Source organism: Triturus cristatus, chromosome 9, assembly GCF_964204655.1.
Source record: "Triturus cristatus chromosome 9, aTriCri1.1, whole genome shotgun sequence".
Taxonomy (NCBI): Eukaryota; Metazoa; Chordata; class Amphibia; order Caudata; family Salamandridae; genus Triturus; species Triturus cristatus.
Window position 1 is genome coordinate 192,281,754 of NC_140592.1, and position 18,967 is coordinate 192,300,720.

The following is an 18,967-nucleotide window of genomic DNA, read 5'->3' on the forward strand; positions in this document are numbered from 1 at the left end:
CTCTGGTTCTTTCTGCCGATTGAGTAGATGTTCGACTCGAGCAGCAGCCTCCTCAATGCAAACGGAAGGTTCTTCAACGCGTGCGGTTGTGGCCATCCACAACTGCCTGCATTGAGAAATCTCGCTGAGAGGTGGTCTGCAGTAAGATTTTCCTTGCTCGCCAACTTGACATTCTTACAAATGGCAACGTATGTCATTCAGCGACACTCTGCCCCTCTCTGGACCACACAGCTGAGGCATTTTTTAAGTTGTGCACCCACAACAACTTACTACGGGAGTCTGTCAACACTAACTGAACATTCAGAGGGGAAAGTTCAAAAATAAATCCTTCAGCAGGTGATCCAATGATCATTAAGGTGCCACATATGTATCACCTAGGGTCATACTGCAAAAATGGACTCATTTGACAAAATAGTTTTGATGAATAGTTTTTTTTATTTCTTAAGTCCTCACTTCTCTTCAATACAACAGTGGTGATCCACCATAGATTTTTATGGTATTTACTATTCTGTCATTGAAACATTAGGTACGGACATGAAGGCACTACAAAAGGAGCAGAAAGGAACTCTATTTGGAATGAAGGCATTCTAATTTGCTAGTTACAGAAATCATGAGAACCAGAAGTACTAGACCTCAATATAGTGCACGACACAGTCCTGATTATTTGGCAAAAGCGTAGGCATGTATATTTTACATGCCTTACCTTCATGGAAAACTAAAACCAGTTTGAAAAATCTCAAATATAGAATACCTCAAAGTACAATTTTGTGTGGCCAAACCGCTCCATATGCATAAAGCTAACTACACAATGACCAGGTCGCAGTTCAAGTGTTCTAATCGCATTGTCATATTGATCTGGGGCAGCCAATTTCTAATAAATTACTGTACCAGACCCCACACCAAGATCAAAGCAGAGTGCTTAGCATCAGGAGAGATCTGAGAGCCTATCAGTTACACAAAAAGTGAATATTATTTTAAATGTTCTCATGCTCCATCTGAAAAATAGCGGATGCAGCCTGCAGCTTTGAAAAGCAAAGACAACTCACTACTGCACAATTTGGAGAAAAGGCGCCATGTTTTACTTGCATGATACACACATGATCAGACTTTGTTCCCTACAGGAAACAGGTTGCTGAGCATCTGGACAAGCAAGAGATAATCAGTAGAAAATAGCATTGGCTTAAGCCTAATAGGCTTTGTCAAACTAACCTGCTGTGTATTTTTGAAATACCAAGGAAACATCTGGAACTCAGAAATTAGGATAAAACTAGGACATTGACATGCCGAAGGAATTTGAAGCAGACTAGTGTGAAAGGTTTCCTTTTAAAAATTGCATTCAATGTGAAATGCGGAGCAAAATTGAAAAAACAGATGTTTGGTTAGCAGCCTCTGCAGATCAGCAACAAAGGATAGACATTTTGGTGGTTATTGGGTATAAAGGTGTTCCGTAGGGGATCTTTCCTGTCAGGCCTATGAGTTAGTAATTTAACATCATCTAGTTAAGTAAATTTTCATCATCCAGTGATGAACACAGATCTAGGTCCCCATCTTTTCAGATGATCTGAATTAGACGAGTTGATCATTTTTATGGTAGGGGTATACTCCTGGACACTTCAAGCACCAAACACCTCTATGGTGTGTGCGAGTCATTTAGCAGGATGCATTTGTGTCACTCAGTTACAGAACCCTTGCTCAAATTATCCTTTGAGTAGCTACATGGCCTGGAACAGATAGCAAGGAAAAGGTCAAACATGAGTTTTCCAAACATTCTTGTAGCAGGCCACTGATAATCCAGCAATGACAAAGTCATAAAGTACATGGATATCGATGCCAGATTTAGAATAGTTAATTTCAGGCATCATACACAAGCATAAAAACTGAAGAAAGTACAAAAAAGTTCCACCAAATCAATGAAACTGATACAGAATAAGTTAGGCTTGCAAATATCATTCAAATGGCCCATAGATATAGGAGACATCATGTTCCAAACACAGAAAGGTAGAATTGATCCAGATGCATCTTTCACTATTCCCTATGCTTTCAAAGTTAGTATTAACATCAAGATGATCATCATGACCATCAGAAGGAAATCACTGAGGAACTTGTGTAGTCAAGGTTATGAAACTCCAATGGTATTAATGCAGTTATCCAAAAGCAACCATGCACTGCATGCAATTAGTCAAACCATCAGGAGCTGTCAAAAGCTTTAGAAAACCATACTGAGCTCCATCAAATGGCTCACTGTGGAGTAGGAAATCAAATGTAACATTTTGTAATACATACCACGCATTCGTTTTCACATGAACAAGATGTTTACATAAAAACTCTGGGGTACAAAATGTCTCTCATCCCTTGAGATCTAGATGCTGTAAAGCAACCCATAGATGTTTTTCAATCTTCAGGGAATACAGGGCACACGGCAGCAACCCGTCTAAATTTCCTGGAATTGGATACAAGAGTGCTTCACAATCAGGAGGCATTCTTAAAAAAATGGAATAAAATTGTTTAGGGGTGAGGCTGTATTTCGTAATATGATAATTGAATGGAACACGCCCTTCTGCCTTCAGAGTTTTTCCCCACTTTATATTTTTATCGGGAATGCATTCTATTCTACAAGTTAGTAATTCACACTTTGAAAAACCTTTCTACCCATACATATTTTTTGGGGGGGATTACCATAACTATTTACAGTGAGGTAACAGACACAATTTAGATGATTGTTCATCAAATTGTAATGCGGGGGAAGGATGGCTTGAAACTATTTCTTCATGTTCCATAGTGAGTTGAGGATCTGCTAGACACCATGCGCCCTGCCCCCAGCCCTAGCACCCCCCCCGCCCGCCAGTTTTCATAGTGCACCTGGTTTAACAAAAATCCAACAGACGTTTTTCGTAATCAAAGATGGAGTGGAGTAAGCACCTGGTATGGCAGGTCTTACAAAAGCTGAGGGAGTACGGCATCAAGAACAGGAGAAAGATGTAATAGATTCATCTACAATGGAAGCAATAGCTTTAGGAGGGCTCTGCCACAATATCCAAAGTTCGTAATGAGAGCGGAGCCTAGGTGGTAAGTGGTGGCGGGTGGGTGGGGAGGGGGGGTGGAGAATGACCTTCATTATGGCGGTGGAAGAACAGAAGATTATTGTGCACTACTCTTACCCTGTTTTGCTCGGAAACCTGCCTTATACCCTCATGGGGCTTTACAAAAGCAGGCACTGTGGCCAACAAACACCACGGAGGTATGAAAATTATATAATGACAACCATGTACTCCCCAAGCACATACAGACAACCCTAATTCGCATGAAATAACACTGGTGTGTCAAGTCCGTTGATTACCCCATTCCCTACGCCTATATCAAATGCAGATATCTGGCACAAAATAGCACTAAATCATCACCATGCCCAACTCTGAAAAAGTCACGAGCAGCACATAAAAAATCAAATAACAAATGAGGACGAATATAGAACAATTCTCTCCAGTAATAGTAATAAGTGAGAGGGACTAAAAATGGGTAAAAACAGGTTGAAAAATATCCTATCAGAAAGTTCTAAACATAGAACTAGACAATAGACTTGAAAGTGCTTTAAAGGTCCTACTAAAAGCATGAGCTGCTGTAGACGTACTTTATCAGAGGTCATGTAAAATGACGAGGAGAGAATTTTAACTGTACTGCTATTCTTAGTTGACTGGGGTTGATGTTTGTTAAGTTGACAAAGTGTCATAAAATGGCTTTGCTCTGACATTTGAAAACGCGTCAGCTGCCCATAACTCTTCCTGGATGAGGAGCCAGGCTCAGTGTGACCGTCAAGATTCTGAAACCAGTTTGCAGAGTCGTTTGCAAGTGAACCTTCCTCCGGCCAAAAGAATTCCATGACAGAAATGATCGCACAATGAGATTGTGGCGGTCATTAAGGACCACGATTTCCGTGGGACGTCCTGTCGTGCAATTGTGGGTGAGAATCAAATCGATAATGGGGAAGCGGTGCACTAGTGGAATAAATATGTATCAACAGGAGATCAGTATTTTTCTGAGTCAAGACTAATTATATATATATATATATATATATATATATATATATATATATATAATCTACTGGCGGTCGCCAGTAGATAGTTATAGTTAGGACCCTGTTTCCATATATATATACATACATACATATATATACACACACACACACACACACACACACACACATACATATATACATATACACACACACAAATTATAAATATACACACACACAGCAACAAAAAAACAAAAAAACTACCAGCCATTGTGAGACCTTAATATCATGCAAGGTAGCTCAGCGAAGTAAGCACCTTCGGGACAGATGTGCTTAAATTAACATGCAGGCAGTTTGTATCCCAGGGCCCACCTTTCCATCCTTCTGAAACTAATAAAACTGAATACCTAGAATATGGTTAACAGTAAAACCTTTAAATTTACGGTACAGACAAAGGATGTCCGCAAGTGCTGTAGAAAAACTACTAAGGTAATGACTGAGACTAGGCAATTTGCAAGCACTTTGCTTCAAGAAAAGAAACTACAGCAGAACATTACACCACAGCGAGTGGTGGAGCAGCTTGCTCAAGTCCAATTAGTGCTGTATAGAAAGGATAATAGAAAGGATAATATGTACAATAGTAGAACTAGAGCAATTATGACATTTCAAAGGTCACAAGATAGTATTTTGAATGCCCTCTACCATCATCTTTAAATCTCTAAGAGTGTGACGGCTATTACCTCTAATCTGCATTTATCGCAGACTTCATCAGGTTCATCTAGAAGACAGCCATCAACAAAGTAGAACACAAGCTTCCAACGCTTTTGGGTAAATTATGAAACAGTTGCTTATTTCAATGCTTAGAAAGTTGAGGAAGGCCTACTACAAGTGGATGAAAACACGGTGTATAAACCTTCTAAATCGAGGCGCATTGAAATGTGAATCCTAGGTATGGTTTATCACTTAATTTTTCCATACGCCTTTAAAGTGGATTGTGAATTTGAGAGGCCTCTGACGCTTACAGAGGCAAATACCATACATTATATTTTCACTTATTTAAATGAGATGTTTTGCAAAATAGGAAGAAATTGGGAGTTACTGATTGGTGAGAGCTCAATCACTGCTTCAGTCTCCAATTCTACACGAATACACAAACAGTGTTGTCCGCAGCACCAAGACAAAGGCGGTTGGCTACTTAAGTTTCTGCCTGAGCATAAGAAAGGCTGGACAAAAAAATTCTTTATTTCATTAAAAATGATTATTGCAACAGAAGTGCAGTTCTTTTTTCTAAAACTCAAAGCATTTATTTTTGCCAAAATATATTTCCATCGAGAGTGAGGAAGATCTTGTGTTAAGTGTCAGTATAATTTTCAAAATTCATACAAACTCTTTAAACCCAGTGATGAGCTACCTTCCTTTTGGGCCATGCTCTACTGCATTGTTTTGAGCTGTAGTCTACAGGACTAAGTTCTTCTCACCTCAAAGATTTTTCAACAAGTGAGCATTGTGAACATCTGTTCTAATCAGGCTGCACAATGCTACTACATCTGCACAATGCTACTTCATCTTCGCACACCACCACGAGCAACACGTTCTCCAGTATAACGCGACATTGGCTTCAGAGAGCCACAGTATCCGACAACAGATGCATGTCTTTAGATGTTCAATGCGACCAAACAGACCAGTCTCAGGCAGAACAGCGCGGATCCAGCTTGCTTGATTTTAACAAAATGGATCATTAAAGACAGGAAACAGATGTTATTTATTTCTCAAGAACATAAAAATGGAAAAATGTTCTCATCTGGAAAATAAATCTGCTTCCCAGCAGATTTCTATGAAACATAAAAATGTATTTTGCCATTTTCAGCAAGTAAAATCGGCAGATATTTTATAAACACGTATTCCAGTGTTGCCCGTGCTACACTAATGCAAATTAAAAAAATACAAAAATAAAAAAATAAAACAGGCTCGCGATCTCGGAGCCTAGAGATTGCTTGTACAAACAACTTGCCATAAAAAACAAACACTTTGCTGAAGAACTTCATCCATGTTCTCTGCAAATTATTGGGGGGTGGGGGCACATTTTAGTAGTCAGAAAGGTTTGAAAATCCCAGTATACAAGCTAAGCTTGGTGTGATCTTTACTATCCAGGAAGCCAAATGAAAAGTAAATACGAGCTTGGTACAGTTCACAGCACATTGATAAACAATCTCGGTCACCAGCGCACACACACAAAAACCAAACTAATTATAATTTTCGCACGAGACTCTCACAAGGGACTTTGTTCCCAGGCCATTTCAAAAGCACTCATGAAGATAGAGGTCATTACTCTAATTGTAAGGAGGAACATGCTTTCAAATTAACTGCTAAGCCACATACTTCTAGTTGCCATAGATACCAGTTGCTCACTTTCACAAGTGCAAAGCAGTCATAATTTCCTTAAAATATTCCATAAAAACTTGTGCATTTCCAATAAATCGTGTCATTTCAGAAATGCAGTGATACTGTGAACAGCAGTGCAGGGGAACCCAAGTCGCATCCGCTACCTGTAAGGTTTTGCAACAAGTGAGTTTTCTGTCCTATGTCCTTTAAAAGGTAGAAATGACACTTTTTGGCGCTCAGGGATAGGGCTCAGCAATGAGAGGGGCCAGCTTTCTTAGACAGTCAGATAAGCACAAATAGGTCACATAGTATGCAAGGATCACCTTGGCCTTAGAAAAAGGACTGAATGCTAGAGTGTGGTTTCAAAACATATTCTAACAACTCGGAGAGGCTGCAAGACAACTGCACTCCACCACCTCTGAATCATCCTACCTTCTCCATCCAGTAACCAACATCACAACATCATTCACACCCATCATAATAAGAGGCAGGTAAAAAGACAGAATCCCCAAGTACTTTGCATTACAATACTGTGCTGTCTGCTAGTTATTTGGAAAGGTTTTTTTCCTGTTACTGGCTGAAGACCGTGCAGTACAATGACTGCATGTGTAAAACAATAGAATGGAAAAATAATTCTGCAATCACAAATTTAAGGCAAGTAATAAAGTGGTTCAATTACAGATTCAATCTAAACGTAAAAGTTCATAAATTTGCATTTAACACAATATACAACTAATAACATTTGCCATGCCCAAAACAACACTATGTACACTAAGTTCAAGAGAAGAAAAAAAAGTATTACAAAATATATCCTAATTTCACATTAAACTCACCAGAGTATGCCCAGTAGGGATCTCCCATTGCCTTCCGTCGACGGATCTGCAGTGAACTGCCATGTCGGTTTTCATGTAGTGATCCAACATAGCCCTCTGTTGAAGCTAGAAAACAGAAAAAGAGCGTTCATTTAATGAATGTGGGACACATGCATCTCTAATTATAGAAACATATAAAACTGCTTTCTAGCTCAATGTCTAACACGGGGAAAAAGATCACAAATAACTCATGCTGTCATGCCCATAGTTGTTATACTCGCTATTAAACCAAGTATTCTCTTACTTGTCACAGTGCTTATTTGTCTGTACTCTGAAAAGAAAGTTGTTAAAGATTTACACACATATGGAGCAAAACATAGAAAACGTTGCAGTAGTGGGTTTAGAAGAGTATCCTGTACCTACCCGGTCATTGAAAGCGTCTGCAAATATATCCTACATGAATTTTTTTTTTTTTTTTTTTTTTTTTAAATGGACATGCTTTTACTAGCATGAAAAGGTATCCATCCTCAGCAGAAATCAAAAAACGATTTACATAGAGCACCACCTGGAATGTTTTGCAATTTTAGATTTACTTAATCTAAAACTTACCGCAACTACTACAGTGCTATATGTTTTAAGAATTAAAAAAGGAAGTTAGTCAGCAAGGAGAGAGAAGGGCAGGGTGAACATGTACGTTTTAACCGGTCTCCGCTGTTCAGGGATCTTAGGTTTGCCAGCTTCTTAGAATCTTTAGACTGTCTGCAAACACTCCTCACTAAGGTCTGTGTGCAGAGAAGAAGTGCAAATGCTACCAAAGTCAGTTAAATTTCTAAAGATGGTGGCGATCCAGATTGAAAGCAACCATTTAGGGCAGTCAAACAAGCATTGGTGTCATTGAGATGTATAGGAGTGTAATCTTAATACTGGGTAACAGCTGTAAAATAGTCTAAACTCTGCTGTACATGAAATGCCACAGGCAGGGTTGACCGGATAGTCCATCATATTGGTTTGAAAGAAAGTATCTAATATCATTCTGGAACTAAGACGCAGCTCCGTTCTATGCTATCGCTGATGAAGAGTGGTGTAGGGAATGGCGATTGCAATCCCTCGCAATCACTATTCCCTACACCACTCTCCAGCAACTTAATTTCCATTCTCTTATAGACACCCCCTTATTCTTTAGGCCTCCTTAATCGCTAGTAATGAAGATTTAGCAATGATGATCTAATAAACACACTAGAACAAAAAATGACCAGGGTTGCATGCTTAGGGAGCAAATGCCAATTGAGAGCAGTATTTATGATTAAACTTTACTTAACAAGTACTTGGACAAAAGGTGAATAAACTTCACTAAGTGCCAGAGGGACAGCCCAGCATGAACAGTCTACGTTACAGCAAAAAAAGGTCTAATAAGTGGACACCAGGATTTAACAGAATACATTTCAGAATGCTAGCATTATGATGGCTCTGAGAAACAAAATCTGCTGTTGTGATTTGTGGAGAATATCTTGGTTACTTTTCAGTAATCACTAAACTCCCTAAAAGGTTTTCTGACCGCACAAACTTGGATACTGCTCACTGATTAAAGACAGAATTTGTAGGGCCAGCAAACAGCAGTCTGATTCCTTAGGAAAAAGCCCTGTATTCAGGTCTTGTTTACAACAAAATAATTCTCACTCACTTCCCCAAAAATACCCCAAACACCACTGATTAGGTCTTGCTATTAATTTGTACATAGCACTATCACCTAAGGGTCTTTTGGTGCTAACAGTTCATCTACTGTTCATTGATTTAGTTCCTCAAAGACCTTACTTCAGGTTACAGATATTAGGGCTGCTTTCTGACAGCAAGCCTGGATGGATTTTCAATGTTTGGAGCATCACTTAATCCTGATGCATGGAGTGCCTCTCTCAGGAGGAATCTTTTCCAGGGAAATTACATCACCCATTTTATGTATTCTAAGATTTTGATCTCTTGACACTCTTGTAGAGTTCTAGTTTTTGATAAGCCATTAACATTGTTCTAGCAGTTTGTTAGCAAGGAAAGTTAAACTGGTCCCAAATTTCAGACATTAAAGTTTGCTTCTCAATAAGACCATTTAAGCCTTCTGATTATATGCATTATGAATTGCGCCACCTTCCAGTTGGTCTGCTCGAGAAACCAGACTATTGTATAGGTTATTTTGTACTGTGGTTTTCAAGTTTTCAATTGCACCAATTTCTATTCTTCAAGAGGTCTTCTGATAATTATGCCTTTCTGCAAAGAAAAAAAAAATCCATCTTCATGGACCCTTTGTATGGGTCCGATTACAAAATTATACCTAAAAGATTGATCTGACATGCCTCTGGTTGTCAAGTAATCTAATCTTCATATATATCATCCAATGCCAGTCAGCATTTCACAGAACTACCATCTCTCAGGTAAACAATTTGATTTTACGATTGTATTATGCAGTCAAAAGTAAACTAATCCACTATGATTGCCACACATCGTACAAGGGAGCTGTCTTGTTATGTCACTAGCAGTACGTAATCTATCGACTGGTTTTGCTTAGTCACAGTAGGTTTCAAACTTTTACCTGTACTGTTCAAATACCCCCCCTCCTCTGGGTCAGAACCAGCTTCTACTGAAGCATGTGCTATCACCAAATAACTAGACACACAGCCCATGGGTACCTGAAGAAAATTGACTTGGAAGCAACATTTATATTTTAATCTTAAATGAAGTCCAGAAGGGGGACTAGAGTGACCCTCTTCCTGGGTAACACTCTTCAGCTAGTGACAAATAATCTAGATTTTTTCCTAAAAAAATAACACAATCTGAATAAACACACTCCAACCTCCAACATTAAGCTGCAAAAATCACATCAACAACCAGGGATAAAACACAAAATTATTCTTTGTAGCTTGCATTTGGAGCCACAAGTACTTGAACGTAAGCTCCACGCATTTCTCTTTACTTACAATGCTTCAATAGAGGGTACTCCCTACTTGACGGGCCAGATGACCAATTTAAAAGTTAGGCAAAGTTAAGGTAGCGTGATGACCAAAGATGGACCTTCAATCAAGATGTCCATCATAGCACACTGCATAAATGCAATGTTTCTTCTGCACTCAAAATGCTGCAGCCCTTTCCATTACACATTCATGATGATTATGCTCACCCGCTTCACCTGTTTACACTACTTTTCTTTGACATCATTATATCTATTGATTGTGTGTTTGAAAGCTCAACCCATCAATTATCCCACTTTACAAAACTAATAAATAACTGATCGAGAAAAAGCTGAAAAAGAATATATTTGTAAGTTTACAAACAATAACCACCATTCGAATAGGCTTAGACGAGGATTCAACCAACAAAATGGAAAAAATAAACCAATCTGTTCTCCTTAAAAAAAATAAAAGGAAATTCGTTTCTCAACATCTGCTTGTTTACTCACATGCACCAGACACCCGCTACAAATGCAAATCGGGCTTGTTGCATTGTCACACTTCACTGAGGCAAATTTAGGCTATATGAATACACAGACGCTGGGAAGCAAACAGACAGAAATTCACGACTTTGCTTTCAACTTAACACCACAGCTGAGGAGAACTTCAAATTAATAAATGTACAAAAAAATAAAAATAAAATCTGTTTCCTTAAAACAGAGAAGATGCCAAGTACTGCTTGTACATTATCATGAAAGCTGGAGGTAAATTAGCAATTAAGATGCACACACCACATAGAATTATTTATACATCAACAATTTGATGCTAGGATAAAAGCTAAGAGGAGCCTGCGGCACTGTAATTTATCCCAAAAAAGTTAATTTAAAATCGACAGTATATGAAATTAACTCAAGACTTGCAAGACATTGTTCCAGAAAACTAGACCCATCACTAAATACCTTACTGGGAAAACAATCCGTATGTTAGCATAAACAATTTATAGATTCCCAGTAAAGTGAATACGACGAGAGTCAGCAAGCTGTATGTAAATCAATTTTAAAACTCTCCAGACTAACCGTTAACGTGAAAGAATGGTAGAGTGGCCAATCTTTGGTGCGCCTATGAATCACATTATTGATTTCCAATGCAGAAAATTAAATGATGCAAATTTTTGCCTTTGCAGATGCCTCACCCAATTGGACATGTCAGCATCTTGTTTGAGCAGAAATTTAACGTACATTTTTCTCGTCTTACAATACAGTGAAGTCCACAGTTTCCTACAAGTTTCAATGTTACCCCAATCCACAACTTCACATCACCCATAGGACTCGGAGCCTACTCTTTAAACCTCCTTCCAAATGCTGGTTTGAGTGGAGTTATAGGGGACGGTTTTCTAATAAATGCAGTTGAACACGGGCGGTTACTAAAATATTCAAGTCACTGCTGGTGTGCAGGATTGTTGAAAGAAATACATGAGCACAGTCCTAGGAGAAAGGCGCTTTCCAAACAATACAGTTCATGGTTTCCTGAACCCAAGTTCCTTGCGGAAAAGGAACGCTTCCTGCAGTTGCCTGCTACTGTTTAATGTTTAAAAAAAACCAAAAAAAAAGTTAGCTTGCAGCTTTTGCATAAAATAGCCTCAAAATAGAATATATAAAAGAGTTATTTTCCATTATAAATATTTATTTCAAGATACTTCCAATAATAATAACAGCTATATATGGTCAAACACTAACAGCATTTGTTAATGCAATTAACGGTGCTTAGGATAAACCTTGCGGCGCGGGAGGGCATCTGGTACACACAATAGGGTATGACGTGGCTCGGAAAAACACACACCTAGGCATGTGTGGGTCCTCTCTTTTCAGGTCAGGTGTGTTCAGAACAATGAGGCATGTTTACTGCAGAGTTGGAGGCCCGACGGGCACAAGGACATTTAATTTATGGAAAACATACAGCTGATGAAAGGACAGCTAGGCTCACTGGAGAATCAAGAGTCGGCTCTAGGAGGACGAGAGCCTTCCTGGCACCCAATGCATCAATCAGTCCTGCTGTATGAGGCCACCGAGGGGCAACAACAAAAGCTGCCAATCAATACAGTCTATCTAGGGCCTTTAAATGGGACCATGGACAAAACATCTTAAGTCTATGGTTTCATACATATGTTGGGGAAGGTCTGATTGAAAATAATTGGTCTACTTCAGCCAAGTTCAGAGCTCCAGAAGGAATGCAAAGGTACAACACACTAATTTGGACCATAAAGACTTACAAAGAATGTCACAAGGGTCACTAGTGCCTGGGTACAGTGATCATGACGGCATCACCGCTCAGGGGACACTTCCCCTTTGAGAGAATGATGGATCAGAGCCAAGTCAGCACTCAGAACTGCTTTGATAGTCCCATCTGGCAGGTCCACAAAAAGGGATCACTAACAGGTGTGTAGGAGTCTAGGTCCTGGTCTTCGATGGTGAGTGCAGTATGGAGAATGCAGTACAGTAAAACAATTTAAATGGATGTAAACAGATAGGCAGGCAAGTTGTGTGATCTGTGCTTGGGGCAAGTCCGGGATTGAAGAGGTACTGGAGGAGACCAAGTGTGAAAATATGTCCATCCTGTTCATGAGATACAAGTGTAAGAGGGCACAGGTTCATAGGGACCACTCACTCACAGCAGGAATGTAGTAGAATAACATGCCTCCTGGAGAGAAAGCAGACAGGAGTGAGCAAGCCTCTTCAGCATAGTTTTGTTTTGATCTGAACTACTATCCTTAGTTTGTATTGCCTCTACAGCAATTCAAATAGTCCACACCGTAAACTCCACATAGTTAAACTTCTGCCGTTAAACAAAACTTTCCTTTATTTCTGTGATAGAGCCTCTGCTATCCTGTTTTGATCCTATGTGAACTAATGTATCAGAATCTTTACAGGGATTTTTCCACAGGCTCCCAGTCACTGGGAAATTACGATTTACTGCTCTTTGTTTAAACCGCCAGTTCCTCCATGGACAAAATGCAGCCTACTTAATCAAAGTCTTTCAGCCCTTCAACTAAGAAGGCACCTGATATGGACCTCAAAGATGCTACTGGCCATGCGGCCACCTATGCTTAAAAGATCTGGTGGCAAATTTCTCTATGTGCAGTCTTTGCGTTGCACTCAGCCTCCCTGCTCAAGAACAACAACATTCCTAAAGTTCTGACGTGATCTGCAAATGCATATCTTCTGTGCAAAAGTTCAGACTGGCTAGAACAGCTCTGGCTAGATCGTAATTTCTTGGTAGCCATGGCCCATGGCTACCTAGTGTGCAAATATTGCATGTGCGTTTCAGGCTTCAAAACAATAAAGGCTTTACGATCAGTGGAAAAGTCAAAGCTCTCTATCCAAGAGAGACTCAAACCACCACTATCTTTCAGACACCAATTATGGTATGTTCTGCCCTGCCAAACAACTGCCCGGAGGCAGCAGTACTGCACTTGCAGAACTTCACAAATAACCTTTACGAAAGAATCAGAGACCGAATACCCCACACGGGGACAGTAGATTAACACCTATGGAGCTCTACGCTTTATATTAAAAATATACCCCAAGGCCACATCATGCTGTGGACAGTGGCTCATAGGCTGCTCATTTCTAAGGGGGATCAACTGGGAGACTGATTGTTTTTTTCTTCTCCATGATTTGCAATTGCTTACCCCCATTTTTTATCATAAATTGCTTACCCCCATTTTTGATCATTCGATCTAATGTATTCCTTTAGTCTTTATTCCCATTTTAGTGGCACTGCCCAGTGAACAGACTAAGGGGGAGAAGGAAGTTAATATAAACAAGAGATAACACGTTATGCTTGTACAACTAAGTTAGGCATAAAAAAGTGGCTATGGTCACATATGAGCCATGAAAGCAGATCTAGTATTCCATGTGGAACATGTTGGGAAAGCTCGGACTGAAAATAATTAGGCTATATCAGACAGTCCGAGATTTTACTAACCTTGTCGAACGTGCACCTAAGTTCAGTTCATATTAAAACTTCTTCTCCATATACAGCCATTGTCTGAATTATATGGAGGGGACAGAGGAAAGGCAAGTGCATGGAGGGAGACCGAGGAAAGGCAAGTGCATGGTGGGAGACCGAGGAAAGGCAAGTGCATGGAGGGAGGCCGAGGAAAGGCAAGTGCGTGGAGGGAGGCCGAGGAAAGGCAAGTGCGTGGAGGGAGACCGAGGAAAGGCAAGTGCATGGTGGGAGACCGAGGAAAGGCAAGTGCATGGTGGGAGACCGAGGAAAGGCAAGTGCATGGAGGGAGGCCGAGGAAAGGCAAGTGCATGGTGGGAGACCGAGGAAAGGCAAGTGCATGGTGGGAGACCGAGGAAAGGAAAGGCAAGTGCATGGAGGGAGACCGAGGAAAGGAAAGGCAAGTGCATGGAGGGAGACCGAGGAAAGGCAATGCAAGTGCATGGAGGGAGACCGAGGAAAGGCAATGCAAGTGCATGGAGGGAGACCGAGGAAAGGCAAGTCCATGGAGGGAGACCGAGGAAAGGCAAGTCCATGGAGGGAGACCGAGGAAAGGCAAGTCCATGGAGGGAGACCGAGGAAAGGCAAGTCCATGGAGGGAGACCGAGGAAAGGCAAGTGCATGGAGGGAGACTGAGGAAAGGCAAGTGCATGGAGGGAGACCGAGGAAAGGCAAGTGCATGGAGGGAGACCGAGGAAAGGCAAGTGCATGGAGGGAGACCGAGGAAAGGCAAGTGCATGGAGGGAGACCGAGGAAAGGCAAGTGCATGGAGGGAGACCGAGGAAAGGCAAGTGCATGGAGGGAGACCGAGGAAAGGCAAGTGCATGGAGGGAGACCGAGGAAAGGCAAGTGCATGGAGGGAGACCGAGGAAAGGCAAGTGCATGGAGGGAGACCGAGGAAAGGCAAGTCCATGGAGGGAGACCGAGGAAAGGCAAGTCCAGGGAGGGGAGAGGAAAGGCAAGTCCATGGAGGGGACAGAGGAAAGGCAAGTCCCCTTCACAATTAAATCTGTCAGCATTCTTTCATTTTAGACTTTCATGCTGCACCGAAAGGGGTGCGAGGAAGCCCCCCCCCCCCCCCTCATCTCTAGGTGTCTGCATCTTTGTGAGGCCCGGGAGACTCAGGGGCCCCTCACCACATTTTGTACGGGGCCCAGTCACTTCATGTTACACCACTGCCAGCCCAATTATATTTTGATGCGATTCATGCGAGTCAGGATTTATTTCTCGGTTCATATGGGGTAAGAAGTCTACGAGCATGTGAACTGTGGAAAAAACACTTACAATGGAAAAATATATTAATTATTGTTTACTGTGCTCTAAAATAAGACATGTTCTCCATAAAACCTAAAAGGACAGCGTTTAGCCGCTGTAGAGTTACTTGTTAACCTAGCTGGGGAGTTTGCCGAGTGTAACATGAACAATGTTTATGTAATGCTCTGCAAAGAGCCGGGTTTCAAATTCAGAACTGAAGCATAATAAAAAGGTTAGGTTAACAGCATAGCTACCACTTAACAGATGTGAGCCTCAAACACAACTGGGAAAACGTGCCATGGAAACCGAACATGCAGGCAACAAATGTTTTGCTAGTCTTGAAGCAGAGGGTGATTAACACTCTGAAGCAAAGATCGGATTTAATTTCATAGGATAACATTTTTTAAATAACTAGTAACCACACTGCTGTACATACACACATTATTTTAGATATATATATTTTAATTGACAGTGAACAGAGCAACACACAAAAGCAGTTAGTCCTGCAAAACAGCAACTAAATCTCCAAGTCCTCAATAGATTGAAAGGAATTTACAGCTACCAAAGCAAAGCAACACTTCTGCCTACGTGCCAGGCTATAAACTACACTTTTTTTCAACATCTACTGCGTGAAAAAAAGTAATTCACAGTAATGTCCCCAGTATAGGTACGCAATATTTTACTGAAGGTTTTTGTAACGCACCAAGAAGTCTCCTTAGACATGTGGCAGCACTCAGGTTACTAGTCAAATAAAAAGTCAGGTTTCTGCAAAGGTTATGAATGGTGTGAAAGAGATGTGTTGGGTTCAAGCACGGCAATGAGGAGACCTATCGAGGTTGCAACATAGGACACTAGCACATTTTATTCAAACATTCACATAATATTCTACACAACAAGTAAAAAAGGCCCTTCTATGCTGCAAATGGCCCAGTTATACTTATATCATTACTGTATCTGAAAACACAAAATGTTCTGGACTAATTAAGCCCACTAGCATGGGCATTTTTCAGATCAATTTGGAAGTGCCAGTGAAGCAATGCACCGACACCCCCTTTCCAGCAAACCTCACAAATGCATCTAAAATGATTAGGTAGATATTTTACAATACCAATGCTGGTTAATAAGCAAGCACACTTTCAGTTCCTACTAGGAGCCAGCTCTACATTTATTGGCCCTACCCGGTCAGGTTTGGCCCTTCAGACCCAACACAAATCAATATTCAGGTTGGAAAGTACTCAGCATTGCCACAAAGTTGAAATCTAAACATGGCTTAAGTTCAGGGATCATCTCATCTTTGTAGGGTCGGGGCCTGAGACCAAATCCTGGAAAGATAAAGAAGTACGTACAAAACACCCTTTAGCAATCGACTAACATTACTAATGCAAACCAGTTCCCTCTTAAAGATCACAGGAATGCGATTTCCTGTAGGAGATCGTGTTGGTAAGCCCATTTCCCAAAACTGTCAACCTCACCATTGAGGTTTGTGTAACTTACCACTTTGACATCCACCTTGTGGCTCAATAAGCACCATTTACACCAGGCCAAAGTGTGAATTAAAGCTTTCCCCGAATTTCATAATGTCTGGCGCCAGGAATGCTGGAGGTGGCTCGCCTAAATCAGAGCCAACTAAAGTTGGCCTGGAAGAGGAAACACACTGAATTTATCCACACCCACATTGTGGTTTATAACAGCAAATTATTCCATTTGAACTGAATTATTCAGATAAAGCACTCAAGGTGTTAACGAGATCTGTTAGAAAGCATGAGGTTAGGAGGAGGACCAGTAGTGTATGATGTTGAATACACTCAAACTCGTGGGTAATCCATCAGTCTCATTTGGTACTCCCTTAAAAATATTAATTTTGAAGCAAATTTTTAAATGGCATTGGCATGTTTCAAGACTAACTTTGGGATGGCCCAAATAATCAGATGCGTCAATGTGCCAACTTTAAACTCTCCACAGTTTTCCTACAGTTTTTTGAGAACTGATACATATTTTAATGTAGAGTAAGATTTTAACATGACTATCAATTAAATGAGAAGATTTACCATGAGTTCCATTAATGACAAAGGACCAAAACCCTAAACGAGAGAACCTCTTTATCAAAAAGTTCAGCCACAGGAACTCTATGTGATCGAAGATTGTCCGACACTTAACTACCGATCAAGATTTTCTGCACCCATACAGGAAAGCGGTGTATCCGTTCACCCATTTTCAAGTGCATTGATGTTATTGAAATGAGAAACCCAGGACTTAGACACTTGTGTAAATATATAACTAAAATATTTGCTACTTCAGACAATGTCACAGCTTTCTTTTAGAACAAACACTTACTGAAAGAATTGCTTCTCAGAGCCAACTCTTTGACATGCTTCAAAAGACTCCTTCATAAGATTTAAATACCTCTTTTGTGACCTATAATTATGAATTTATATAGTTGTAACAAAGGACGCCCTTTAGCAGTGTTCAGTTAGTGATTTGGTTCAATGTGGATTCTTAATAGGACAATGGATTGTGTAGGGCACACTACCATCACTTGTGCTGTTTTGTGAAACTGCTAATCCAAATCAAGTAAACTTGTCTAGTGACCTGAAAGAAGAAAGGAAGAGATAGCCATGCAAGGATTCAAAGCTGTGACCTGCATGTTACACAAAGATCCTAGCATTAAGAGCAAGCTCTTTATTCAATGTATTGAGATATTCCAGTTCAGGAGGATATTATAAGGTTGAAATTGTTCAACTATAACAAGGTCAACGTTTATTTCTAACTTGATTTACAGGTTTATTTTAAAAGTGGGAATTTTTTACGTGTGTAGGTCTTGTGATGTTTACTATGTGTTGTGCCATGAACTAAACACAACGTCTATGTTTATAAATACATTTCAAAGGTGTGCATTATGTTGCCATGTAACATTTACCTACAGACAACTCTGGGAGGAGCTCAGTGGCTCATTGCAGGCCCATGTTAAGGACGAGGGTTTGAATGTGATTCTGGGGTTATTCCACTTACAGTCGCAACACCCGTCAGAAGATGGAGGACTTTAGTGTTTTTTCAGAAGCCACAGTTGTGGCCTTGAAGTTAGGAGGATTACCCAATGCAGAAAATTATTTTTTGTATAAGAGGAACTGCATGCAAACTCGCACTGGTTGAGCACATTGCTGTGTGTGCGCTCAATGGCTCCTTTGAGCATGCCTTGCTCCCAAAAGCACCTAGACCCTGTACAGAGAACATTATTACAACACATAACAAAGGTGAGGTAGGTACACAGAACAGCAGTGTAGGAGAGGGGACTGCATTACAGAAACCATAAATTCAGTAGGAGGGAGTGGCATGAAGAGGCACTATTAGACAGCACAATGTACAGCTGGGTCTTGCATGATATTATAGATAGGTTCTAATTGCATGCATTTACTCTTTCTATAGGGATATGCAATAGAAGAAAGGTAATTAGCTCTGAATCGGACAATTCTAGGTCAAGTGTCAAAAGCAGTTTAAAGCCCCGGGGCCCTGTGATAGGCATTTCACTGGTGCAAAAACATGAAAGAGCAAACGCTGGGAATGTGGGAAAATTGAAC

At 40.5% G+C, this 18,967-nt stretch overlaps 1 protein-coding gene across 6 annotated transcripts in view; it reads right to left on the reverse strand.

Moving 5' to 3' along the window:
* PTPRG (protein tyrosine phosphatase receptor type G) overlaps nucleotides 1-18,967 on the reverse strand; it is a 1,080,885-nt gene that overhangs the window by 909,063 nt on the left and 152,855 nt on the right. For all 6 annotated transcript variants that reach the window (XM_085624730.1, XM_085624729.1, XM_085624728.1 and 3 more), the window contains exon 2: nucleotides 7,222-7,326. In XM_085624730.1, coding sequence (XP_085480856.1) covers nucleotides 7,222-7,326 — 105 coding nt within the window. The remainder of the gene's footprint in view (nucleotides 1-7,221; nucleotides 7,327-18,967) is intronic.